Genomic DNA, 13,552 nt, shown 5'->3' on the forward strand with positions numbered 1-13,552 from the left:
ACAAATATGAAGGAAAAACAAAACCTACCCTTCTTATTTATTTTATGTTTACTTATCACTAAACATGTTGTAATACCCCCAACTCATTCAGTAGGATATGTATTTTATAATGGGATTTATAAAAAAGCCTAGCATCTAACATAGTATCTTACATATAGTAAACACTTAATAAATTGAATTGATGAACATAGGATTTGGGCACCATAGAACAAAAGCTAGACATGGCTCTCTATCTGGTCCAGTCTCACATTTTGCACATGAGGAAATATTGATACAGAAAAACTGAATGCTTTGTCCAAGAGCACATATATACAGTGGTATCTGAATTCTGACTGACTTCAGAGTCAGTGAATGCTTTTTCCTGTTTGAATTGAGTTGAATGCAAATTCTGTGCATCAAAAGGCATCTACGCCAACCTAATGATTTTGGAAAATTATTTGCAAAGCTGTGTTAATATGTGAAAAGCCTCCCTGGAGGGCAGAATGCAAACAGAATGTTTTATCATTATATTTATCATTATCACATTGGAATGGAGAAGTTTGCTAATCTCAGTCAAAGCCAGTAGCTCAAGCCTATAAATAAGCTTTGAGCACTGGGTGATGAGGCTTTATGGCATCCCTTGTTACCAGCACACACAATAGGCCTAAACCTGGTTTTCTGCAAAGCATAATACTTTATAAAAATGGGGGGATGGGCACATCAAAGGCAGTACTTTTTTCTCATAAATTTCAAGGGTTACACTCAATATCCACATTCTTCTTCATTATCCAATTATAAGATCAAAGAGAAAAGTGTTTGACCTAGTTCTGGAGCTTAAAGTCATGAGATAAAAACTAAGCATATTTCAAACAAACTGTTATGCATTGGGCTTCCTATCAGAGAATTAGTTTCTGCTTTCTAGTGCTCCCTTTAACTAGTCTCTAGATCAAAGATATCAGGTTAGAAAACAAATCATCAGAGCTGGAAATATTTCACCTGTCTTCTTGTAAAGTCCAAGTTTAGATTTATGTCAGAGATACCTTTCACTTTAGCCCACTACAAACTGCCCTATAAATTTTTATCTCCAAATCTTTTGATTTGAATTCTAATGAGTTTACAAGATCCTATATTCAAAGAAAGAAAGTCACCAACATCAGGAGTGTAACTTAATGAGTTTTTGGGAAGCATCTAATCTTGGCAACTCCATTAATTTTAACATGGTGATGCTGAAAGTTTCCTACCATAGAAAATGGCTTCTCCTTGATATGAGCATGCTAAGTTTGGTGGTAACTGGTAGAAAATGGTAAACATGGAAAGCTGTGGAAGAATATAGCACTCCCACTGGTGGAATGATTTCCTTAGTGGAAATAAATCTGATGGCATCTGCCAGAACTAGGACATAAAAGATAACCTTTAGCAGCTGCAGCAGTTTTTTTCTGTGGGAAAATGTGGGCTTTTTTCTCCCTAGAGGTTAATATTACGCTACAGTTGACATTGCTGGAGTTCTATTTCTGAGGGTTACACTGGCGAAGAAGAGAAATGCCTTGTGGTTTACGACAAGATCACAGCTGAAGATTCTGTACACACCGTGATTTGTATAGGCCATTTGTGCATAAGCCATAAAAGTGCACGTTTTTAAACCAGGAACATTTGTGAATATATAACAGCACCAAAGACATATGGCCAATAAATAATTCACCGTTATCCATCTTCTTTGCAGATTCCTTATACACCTACCATGTTTTAATGTCTAGTTTGCTCAGAAACGATATTCTTTACGATGCTTCTGATATAAAAATGTTTACTGACTGGCAGCAGAATGGGGAAATTCTGAGATCAGGCTGCTAAAAAGGCCGGCTTTGCTCAGATCTCTATCTTTATCAGGCAGTTTTTCAAAACCACCTTGTTGGAAGAAAGAATTCATTCTTGCAATACGGGTCACTAAGGGCTGATCTGGGCTTTGTGCTTCTATGATTGCACTAACTCATTCTCCTTCTTTTTTGTCTTTTCAGTTCTATATCTATTTATAGTCCTAAGGACAACCCAAACACTTTTGATGCTGCTGCCTTCTTCCAATCTGTTGGAAACTTCCTCGGAATCTTTGCTGGATCATTCGCCATGGGATCCGCCTATGCTGTAGTCACGGCTCTGATATCCTTTGTTGTTGGCTATTTTGGTTTCTTTTTATTTTGTTTTAACTTATTTTTAAAAAGAATTCTATAGGCTGGAAGCCTTTTGAGATGGAAGAGCAAAATCCCAATTTGTTGTATGTCAAGAAAGATGGACAATGAGTCATGATTATGTGGTCCAAAAACCAAATGCAAAACTGTAAGGTCAGTTGTGGATTCAGTGATAATAACTGGCATTCATAGAGAGCTTTGAAGTTTACAAAGTGCTTTACAAATATTATCTCACTTGATTCTTGCAACAAGAAAGTTGGTACTAGTAATATTATTATTTTACAAGGGAGGAAACTGAGACAAACTGGGTTTAAAGGGCTTGCCCAGCCCAAAGTCACACAGCTGAGGTAGGAATTTAGCTTGGGTTTTCCTGATCCTCTATTTAGTCCCCCATCCAATGTACCAACAAGCATTTTTCCAATCACAGATGAAACCAAATATTTTTGCAACAATCTGACCCCAACCAAGCTCCCTGGATAACCTGAAACAACCTCTCTGACGATAATAAGATCATACACTGATAGAGAAGATCTTAGAAGTTAATGAGTCCTACACTCATATTCATAAATGAGGAAACTCGTACAGTATAGTTAAAATTGTGCTAAAATTCAATTTGTCAAATCCTGGTTTTACTTAATATCTCTGCGTCCCAATTTCCTTGCCTGAAAAATATGGATTTTGAACTAAATAAACTTAAGATCCTTCTAGTTCTACATCTTTGATTCCATTACAGTCAGGATTGAATCTAGATTTCTCTGATTCCAGGGTAGTAATAATGCATACAACTCCAAGCTTGAAATCAAGAATACTCATCTTCATGAGTTCAAATCTAGCCTCAGACGCTTACCGGGTAACCCCGGGCAAATCATTTAACCTTGTTTGCCTCAGTTTCCTCATCTATAAAAGGAGCTGAAGAAAGAGATGTCAAAATAACTCCAGTATCTTTAACAAGAAAATCCCAAATAAGGTCATGATAAGTTGAAAATGACTAAACAACAACAACAAACAATCTCTGACTCCAGACCCAGTTCTTTTTCTTAGTATCATATTGTCTCTGTAGAAGGAACCAAGAATGATATTTTTGTCACCAGTTTCAGTACCAGAAATCAAAAAGTTCAAAGGTTTATTAAGAGACAGGCATAAATCAGGAAACAATCAACATTCTACTAACTTTTGATAATAATTGAGCTCCTTCTCAAGATTGTGTGAACTGGTTACTGTATTTCAGAATCAGAACTCTCCTATGTATATTTGCCAGTGTCTATACATCTATGGAATATGGGATGGAGTCTAGTGCAGGCACTATATGTTGAAGCAAATTCAATTGAATTAAGCATTTATCAAAAGTATGATTTCATTTTCACTTCAAAACATTTGAAATAATTCTAATATCTGCCCTCCCGAGGAGTGAACTCTTAAAAAATTAGAGAAACAATCAAAAAGTAATTGGCAAATGATGAGGGGTGATAAACGATTAAATAATAAGGTGTATGCAAAATAAATGTTAGGAGAACTGAAAAAAGAAAAAAAGTAGAACGATCAGGTAAATTTTCCCAGATGAGATGGGCTTTTAGCTGCCTCCTGAAGGATGGAGAAAAATTTTGAAACCAGGAATTCAGGGGAGAAAGATAGGAGGAGAAGAGAGAGAAGCAAAGAGAAATGAAAGAAAATGAGCTCTGCACATTCTGATGATGGTGAAGGGACTGACTGCTCTGATTGGAGTGGAGGATTGGCAAGTGGAAAGAGATAAGGTTAAAAAGTTAAAATGAGCTCAGATGGCAAGAGCCTCTGAATGCCAGACAGAGGCTTCTCACTTTTATTCAATAGGCAATGAAGAGTCATTTGAGCTTTTGATCTGGGGAATGGGTAATAAGTACAGGCTTTTAATAAAATTGGTTTCATAATAAGATGGATTAGGAGAAGAATTGTTAACCTGGGACCTATGGATAGCAGGGTTAGAATTTTTAATATTTTGATAACTTTAATATAATTGTTACTCTTTGCAACCATACATGTTTTATTTTATGCATTTAAAATCATATTCTGAGGAAACCGTAGGTTTTACCAAACTGAAGGGGTTCCATGACACTCAAAAAATTTAAGAACCCCTGGACCACAGGAAAACAAGGGTAAAGGCAGAGATATGTTCAGTTATTACAGTAATCCAGGATCAATAGAATAAAAACCTGGCTTATGGTGGTGATAGAAAGAGAGGGTTTCCACACAGGGAGTAACCTATTCCAATGAAATAACAGGAATGGTATAATCCAATTAAATATTATATACTCCTTTTAAGTTTTCTCCCACTCTCCTTTGATGAAGTGACCCATTCTTATATCTTTACTTTGCATCTCTGTGTCAATGAATTCCTAAAATTTCTTCCTCCAGAGCTGAGCTTTGAGTTCCAGGAATCATCTTCTACTTTTCCTCTCTGTTCCTTTCCAAATTTATTTTCTGTAGCAAGATCAATAGGCTATTGAATTTATAACCTTGCATTTATTGTGCTATTTATGGTTTTAAAGAGTTTCTTAGGAGTACTGAGGTGCAGGGATGTATGTCTCAAATGTGGAACCTTCACTCAGGTCTTCTTTGAGCCTGCCTCTATCCATATATGCTCTATACCTATATGCCCTTTAGTTTATCCTCATCTCTTCCAAAATATTTAAATTTCTCTAGATCTAGTTTCTTCATCTATAAAATTAGATGATATTTAAGGTCCCTTATACTTCCAAATTTAGAATCCTGTAATTCCCATAAAAAATCCTTTTCTTGAGTTTATTGATTAGGAAATAAAGGCTCAGACAGATTCACTGCTACAATTACTACAAATACTACTATTACTGTCACCACTACCTACATAATATTGCAGCCGCTAGTACCATTATATTTATTTTTCAAAGCACTTTACAGATACTATAGCATCTGATGCTCACAACTCTCAGCAAGGGTGCTATTATCACTCCATTTTTCATAAGAGGAAACTAAGAAAGATTAAGATAACTCAGAATCCTACAGCTGAGGTCAGACTTGAATTCAGTTCTCCTTCATTTCCTCTATTTACTTATTTGCTTCTAGTCATATGACTTGAAAGCAACAGATTGGGACTAGAAAAATCAAGGCTTCTCATTCCCAGTTCCATATTCTTTTTTGCCATAGCACATTCAAGCATCCACACAATTGGGCATTTTTAAATACTCCAAGGAAGATAGTTTGTTTAGCAGTTTCTTTTGGAGTTTTCTTGGCAATGATATTGGAGTGGTTTGCCATTCCCTCATTTTATCGATGAGGAAACTGAGGGAAACTTAAGTGAGTTGGCCAAGATCACACAGTTAATAAGTGTTGAACTCAGAAATATGAGATTACCTGATTCCAGGGCTGGCTCTCAATCCACTGTGTTACCTCAATGCCCAGAGAAAAAAAAATAGAAGAGGAAATGGAACTAGTCACAAAGCTAGAGAAAACCAGGTTATTGTAATTTCTTGGACACCAATGGAAAAGAGGGTTTCCTGAAGGAGAGGAAAGAATGAGATCATTAAATATCATTGAGTTTGTGAGACTTGTGGACAGAAAAGAACAATTAGATTTAATACAGTGATCAATGACTTTCAAATCCCACAAATATTTATGGAGCAACTATTCAATATAAGGATCTCTTCTAAAGTCCCAGAGAGGCTGGCAAGCTGGGAGAGTCAAAAAAAAAAACACCTCTGGATTTAGAGTCGGGATGTCAGGGTCAAAATTTTAGACAAATCACTTAAGGTTGAGCTGGAAAGACTTCTAAGACCCTTGCCAGCTCCAGTGCTCCTAAGGGCAAGAAATAGAGGCAAGGAGCAGAGTGCTTTTCAGTTGCCCCATGGCTTTGACCCAAGCCTTGGATCTGGACCAAAATGGAACCATCCTCTGGAGAAGGTCAAAATGGCAGCTTGCCCCTCTGCCTTGTGTGTGTCTGCTGATATTCTAAACAGGGTGAGTTCATGCCAGCCAGAATTCTTCTTTTGTAGCATACAAGACTGTCTGCCAAGCTCATTTGGGAGATCCAAAGTACTGTAAAAGCCAGCTTAAATGCTTGTCTTTTTATCAGAACAAATGTTGCCACACACATGCACACACACAAAATGCTTGCTTAAAAAGGAGTAAAGATGGCTAATTCATAATCAGAATAATTCCTGAGTTTTGTCTTAGCAAAAACCTGAAGATAACCCAAATCTTTTCTTTTTCACAAAGAGTTTCTCCCCTGCCCCCACCCCCTCATTTTCAGCTTTTCGCAAAGGTGCTTTGTAAAATTGTTGTGAAGAAACCCACTCCTACAATTTCCTCATTGCAGTGGAAAGAGTGCTGAGCCTGAAGCCCTTACTAGCTGTTACTCTGGTCAAGTCACTTTATCCCATCTGCCTTAGTTTCCTCATTTGTAAAAATGAGCTTTAGAAGAAAACAGCCAACAGCAAAAACCAAAAAAGCAAAAAAAAAAAAAAAAAAAAAATGGGGTCATGAAATGTTGAACATGAATAAAAACAATTAAACAACAACAGCAATGAAATTTTTTAAAAATCATGATCATAGTTTACCTATAGAGATGAGATCATAGACCCATTAAAAAACTATACTTCACATTTATATTGCATTTTACAGTCAACAAAGTGTTTTCTTATAATGCTTTATGAAGCTGGTAGTAAAAAATGGTATTTCCATTTTAGAGTTAAGGGATATGTGGCTTAGAGAAATTTAATGATAGCTCAGAGTCACAGACAGAACTTGAAACCAGACAATATAGGTATAGTGGGAAAGACTTAGAATCACAGAACAAGGCTTGGCTCCAGTATTCATTATAGTTATGACTTTGGAAAAATCACGAAGGTCACTTAGTCATTCTCAACTTGAGTTTCCTCATCTATAAAAGGAAAGAGTTAGGCTAGAAAATGCCTAAGGCCCCAGTGTATCAATCGCATGCATTCATTAAGCACTACTTCCTAAGGTTCCTAAGGCCCTTGTGTATCAATCACATGCATTTATTAAACACTTCCTAAGGCTCCCATCAGTCCCATATATTTATTAAGCAGTTATTTCCAATCTGCAAAAAATTGTGCTAGAGATAGAAATGCAAAAATAATATGATCCCCAGCCTCAAAGAACTTGTGGTCCACCTGGAACATATGACATATTTCTAGAGAAGTAAATACAAATCATGAGCCCCTCTCCACAAAATGTAGAGTGAGTAAATAATAGAAGGATTGAACTTACAGGTCAGGAAGGGACACTTGAATGAAAGGGCACTGGAAGCAAATCTTAAAGAGATTCCATGATACAAGGAGATACAACCCAGATATCTGGGTAACTACATTCCAAAAGAATTGCTTTCCTTTGAAATCCTGTGGGTTTTTTTTTTTTTCATTTAAAAATATTATTTTAACTGGAGTTTTCCTTAAAATGATAAGTTATATCTATTTAAAACTATCAGTAATCATCAAATGTATTGGGAATAAACTAGAACCATTCTCATTAAGATAAGGGATGAAACAAGGCTGCCTAATATCACCATTACTATTTATTATTGTATTAGAAATGTTAGTTTTGGCAACAAGATAAGAGAAACAAATTAAAGGAATTAGAGTAAGTAATGAGGAAATCAAATTATCACCCTTTTCGGGTAATATGATGGTATTCTTAGAGGATCCTAGGGAATCAACTAAAAAGCTACTGGAAACAATTCACAACTTTAGCAAATGTGCAGGATACAAAATAAATCCACATAAATTGTCAGAATTTCTATATGTTACCAACAACGTCCAGCAACAAGAGATGCAAAGGGAAATTCCATTTAAAATAACCATAGGTAATGTAAAATATTTGGGAGCCTACTTGTCAAGATAAAATCCGGAACTGTATAAACACAATTGTAAGACACTTTCCATATAAATAAAGTCAGATATAATCAATTGAAGAATATCAAGTGTTCATGGGTAGGCTGAGCTTACATAATAAAAATAACAATTCTACCTAAACTAATCTATTTATTCAATGCCATTCCAATTAAACTCCCAAGGAATTATTTTGCAAAGCTAGAAAAAAATAATAACAAAATTCATCTGTAAGAACAAAAGGTCAAGAATTTCAAGGGAATTAATGGAAAAATTGCAAATGAAGGTGTCCTAACTGTACCAGACTTAAAACTATTATAAAACAGCAGTCATCAAAACCATTAGGTACCGGCTAAGAAGTAGAGTAGGCAATCAGTGGAATATATTAGGTTCACAAAACACATGACTCAATGGTTTTTATATAATTTTAATCTAAAGACTTCAGCTTCTAAGATAAGAACTCACTATTTGACAAAAATTGCTGGGGAAATTAGAAATTAGTATTGCAGACATTAACCATTGATTCACAGTTAACCCCCTATACCAAGATAAGGTTGAATTGGGTTCATGATTTAGACATAAAGAATGATATTCTAGTTAGATGAACAAATCATAGTATACCTCTCAAATCTGTGGCCAAAGAAGAACTGGAGTACATTATGGAATGCAAAATGGATAATTTTGATTGTATTAAGTTAAAAAGTTTTTGTACAAACAAAATCAATGCAAACAAGAAACAGTAAAGTAGGAAAAAAATTTACATCCAAGAGTTCTGATAAAGACCTTATTTCTAAAATATAAAATCTCAAATATGACAGGAAAAGATAATGATGACTGTTGGAGGGGATGTGGGAAAAACTTGGACACTAATACATTGTTGGTGGAGTTGTGAACTGATTTAAAGAGCAATATGGGACTATGCCTAAAAGGCTGTCAAACTATGCATGACCTTTGATCCAGCAGTGTCTTTGTTGTGTTTCCTGTGTCCCAAAGAGACCATAAAAAAGGGGAAAAGACCCACATGTGCAAAAATGTCTGTAGTAGCTCTTTTTTGTGGTAGCAAAGAATTGTAAAATTAATAGATGCCCATCAATTGGGAAATGGCTAATTAAGTTATGGGATATTATTTTTCTATAAAAAATCATCAACAAGATTATTTCAGAAAAGCCTAGAGAGACCTACATGAACTGATGCTAAGTGAAATAAGTGGAGCCAGAGGAACATTGTGCACAACAACAATAATCATCAGTTTGATGGGCGTGGCTCTTTTCCATGACAAGGTGATTCAGGCCAATTCCAATAGACTTATGAGGGAGAGAGCCATTTGCACCAAATGAGAAGACTATGGGGACTGAGTGTGGATCACAACATAGAATTTTCACTTTTTTGTTGTCGTTTGCTTGCATTTTGTTTTCCTTCAATTTATTTCCCTTTTTGATCTGATTTTTCTTGTGCAGCATAATATTTGTGGAAATATGTATAGAAAATTGCATGTTTAATATATATTGAATTGCTTGCTATCTAAGGGAGGAGGTGAGAGGTAGGGAGGCAGAAAAAAAATTGGAACACAGGGTTGTGCAGGGTGAATGTTGGAAATTATCTATGAATGTGTTTTAAAAAATAAAAAGCTTTAAAAATAAATTTAAAATATTATTCTTAGTGTTTCACCAGACTATTCAAGGAATCCAGTACACACAAAATTATTGAGAATCCCTACCTTAATGTAAAGTCTTCCTTACTCTTAATCTAGTCTTCCTTTTCAATATTAATAATCATGATGAGAAATAACTAACATTTATATGTTTCAAATTTTATAAAATGATTTATATTTATATAAAATCTTTTTTGATCTTCACAATAACTCCATAATAGGTACTATTATTATATCCATTTTACAGAGAAGGAAACTGAGGTGAAAGAGAGGTTAAGGGAATTGGCCAGTTATATGACTAGAAGAGTTTTTACTTAAGTCACCCTGACTTCAACTCTCTGTCATGTAAACAACTATAACAAGTGATCTCCCCATCACAACTATCTGAACAGCTATTATGTAAGCCTTCAGAATATATAAATTCTCATTTATTGGCAGGCTCTGGTCATATACTCTCTATCTCATTGTCAATCTGAAGATTAGAAATTAAATTTCACCCTGGAAAAATCAGAAAAAAAAACAGTGACTTCCAAACATAAGATACCTTGTCTAAATTGGAGGAAAACAACAAAACATCTTCCCCATCTTAGTTATTCCAAAAAGGCATTGACAGCTTCCTTGTTATTGAGTATTATAATCCCTCTACATCATGTTTCTCTCATAAGGAAAACAAAATCTATTAAATGATCTAAATCTCAGCTGCATTATGCCCTCTAAAGCGACCTCAAACATTGTTGGAGGAGTAATCTAACCCTCCTCTTTTGCTCCTCCTGAATTCCAGTCTCCCTTGGCCATTTCTCTAGATGAAAGTCAACTCACAGAAAATTTTCAATTTTCTTGCCCATGGCTAAACCATTCTTCCCCACTTTTGTAAGAGATTTCCCCTCCAAAAAAATTATCTCTCTATTTTCTCAAAGGATCTGATTTTTGCAGTTCTTAAAGATCCCCAAATAAGTCATAGTGCACATGAGGAACTCCAAAGCATTTCTGGATCAATGTCCTTTAACAAGCATATATTAAAGCATACAATATGTTCCCTAGCAATATGCTAGGCATTGATGATTTTTAAAAAATAGCAACAACAACAACCAATAATTAAACAGTTACTACACTTGAGGAACATACATTCCACAGATATATAGATCAGTAATAGCCTATTACAATTAAATTTGATTTTAGCCAGGGAGCAGCATAATGGCCCTTATGGTCCATTTCTGCTTTAGGAAATTTATTTTAGGCTAAAAGTTATGATCTCAGTCACAAGTGGTCTGGGCTTCCAGTTAGGAAAATTCTTAATGTCTAGACAGAGTTTGGATTCTCTGCATAACTTAATATTTATATTTCTTTCTAGTTAACCCAGATTGGTCTCTTTGTGGTTGAAGCAAAATTCAATTTACTAGAAACTTTTGAATGTCAAATAGCAGCATATATTATGGTCTCTATGAATAGAAAGGTATCAGAAGAAAAAGCCAAACATTCTTAGAGACTTCTCTCACACAGTTCTTATGCTCCAAGATGCCTCTAGAGCCAATGATCCTCCTTGATACCTCCTTTCTCTTCCACAAGACTAAAATGACATGCTTGCTACACTTTTTAAATGAATGTGATTTTAACTAGTTTGGTCAATTATGGACAAGTCCTGAGGGTCAACCAAATTTTCTTGATTATTCAAACATAATTGTTATACAATTTCACTACAGTTAGAATGAAATTTTCACTTGTAGTTTGTCTACAAATTGATTAACTGGACATCATCTCACTTAGCCTTAGGTGAGGAAATTATGACACCCTTATGATAATGGAGGGGAGCAGGTAACTAATAATTAAGGGGCTTAGGAAAGCATGTAGAAAATAGTGCTTGAACTTAAATTGGAAGGAAAGTAGGGATTCTAAGAAACAGAAGTCAGGAGAGAAGGTATTCCAGGCATCAGGGATAGCCTGAGCAAAGTTACAGAGTTTGGATATGTAATATTATATGTGAGAGACAAAAAGAAAGCCAGCTTGGGTAGATTGAAGCATATGTGAAAGAGAGTACTGTATAATACAGTTAGGTCTATAATAATGAATTTTGTGATGTGGGTGCATGTATTCAAATTCAAAATTATTCAAAATTATGATTATATAAAGTATCACAACTCAAGATGGTAGAAATATGCAGTACAAATTCAAATAATGCAACCATTTCATTACTTATTAGCCGCAATAATTGGGTCCTAGTTTTATGACTAGAAAGGAAGGCTGTAGTCAAGTTATAAAAGACTTTAAGTGACAGAAATGTTTATATTTGATTTAATAAGGAATCACTGGAATGAACTTTCCACTTCATACTGGAAAAGATATGAATATAATGACTGAGAAAGACTTGGCTTTCTCTCTTGGTTCAGTCTGTTACTAAGCATTGAAAATTGATTTTAAGTCAAAAGAGACCTTAAACATAATGTAATCCAACTGTTTTATTTAACAGAGAAACTGAGACCAACCAAAGAGAAGTGACATATCCTGACGATGTAAGTAAGGGGTCTAAGCATCCAACTCAGGTGCTCTGCTTGTTTTTCTGAAACTCCCACTCTAACACAATGTCTCTCTGTAATACTGGGTCAGATGTGCCGTAAGATCAACTAGTTGTTGTTTTCCTTAATAAATCTTTATCACTTGACCAAATTCACGAAGCTATGTGAGTTCCCCATGCTGGAAACAGGTCTGTTTTTCCTCCTGTCTTGGAGTGCCTTCTTGTCTGCAGAAGCTGCGGGTCTGACAGGTTAGTACTTCATTTGGCAGATCCAGTGGGTGTGGGGACATAAATTTGTGCGTATCTTTCCATGATGGAGCTGAAGATGAAATGGAGTTTTCCTTAAAGAATCTCATTTGGACTAGACCTCTACTGTGTGCCCTGGAAAACAAACAAAGAAACAAAAAAAGATCATAATTCATCTGTTCTCTATAAGACAGCTTAAAGGAAAGTCTCCAGAAGGCTATTTCTCCTACTTTCATTACTGGTCAGTGGAGATGTTGAAATCTAAAAGTGATCAGTTTATAGAGGTGACAGATAACTTTATAAATGAAAGTCTCTATTCAGAGTTTCCATGATAAACGGTTTTTCTTCTTCCATCAGCTTGGTTGAAAAGGACACTGGCTTTCCTTTAACTGTCAAAAAGCAATGACTAATGTCATCATAATTTTTTAATTATAATTTTTGAAGTGGCAACCAAGCAGCATGGGCCAATTTACCTCAATTATAATTCTACTAATTTTTATTAAATGTCTATTGTGTGCAATGCATTGTATTAGATACTATGCTGTTAACCACATTCAATTATATAAATATCTGACATGCAGTAGTTAAGAAAGAGGTGATTAAATGGCTCAGTGGGTAAAGTGTTGCTCCTGCGTCAGAAAGTAGTTCAAATACAGCCTCAGCATTTACCCAAATTAGTAACTTAACCTTCACTTGCCTTAATTTCCCAGAGAAGGAAATAGCAAATCACTCTAGCATCTTTAAAAAAAAAAAAAAAACCAAACAAAACAAAAAACTCCATGGGGATAGGATCCATAGGGTTACAAAGAGATGAATACAACTGAACAACAACAACAATTAAGAATGACTAAGACATTTGCATAGTTACATTACAAATCCACAAACTTGCTGGAACATTTTTAATCCATCGTTTTTGATGTTTTTCACCAATAAAGAATGAATTGTTATCTACATGCTTGACTGATAGCTCCTTGAAGGCAGGGATACTGTCATATTTATCTTTGTACTACCCTCAGCACTGAACACAGCACATTATAAATAACAGTCATTTATTAAATATTTGTTGAATGAATTCCTCTGAAAATCAGCTGCTTTGATTAAATGGTTTGGGAAGCCAGTCTATCTTTGATAC

General features: G+C 35.2%; 1 protein-coding gene across 1 annotated transcript in view; it reads left to right on the top strand.

Moving 5' to 3' along the window:
- SLC9A9 (solute carrier family 9 member A9) overlaps window positions 1-13,552 on the top strand; it is a 707,151-nt gene that overhangs the window by 305,416 nt on the left and 388,183 nt on the right. Inside the window, exons 7-8 of the mRNA XM_074298418.1 lie at window positions 1,992-2,130; window positions 12,318-12,423. Of these exons, the coding sequence (XP_074154519.1) occupies window positions 1,992-2,130; window positions 12,318-12,423 (245 nt within the window). The remainder of the gene's footprint in view (window positions 1-1,991; window positions 2,131-12,317; window positions 12,424-13,552) is intronic.

Source organism: Sminthopsis crassicaudata, chromosome 3, assembly GCF_048593235.1.
Source record: "Sminthopsis crassicaudata isolate SCR6 chromosome 3, ASM4859323v1, whole genome shotgun sequence".
Classification (NCBI taxonomy): Eukaryota; Metazoa; Chordata; class Mammalia; order Dasyuromorphia; family Dasyuridae; genus Sminthopsis; species Sminthopsis crassicaudata.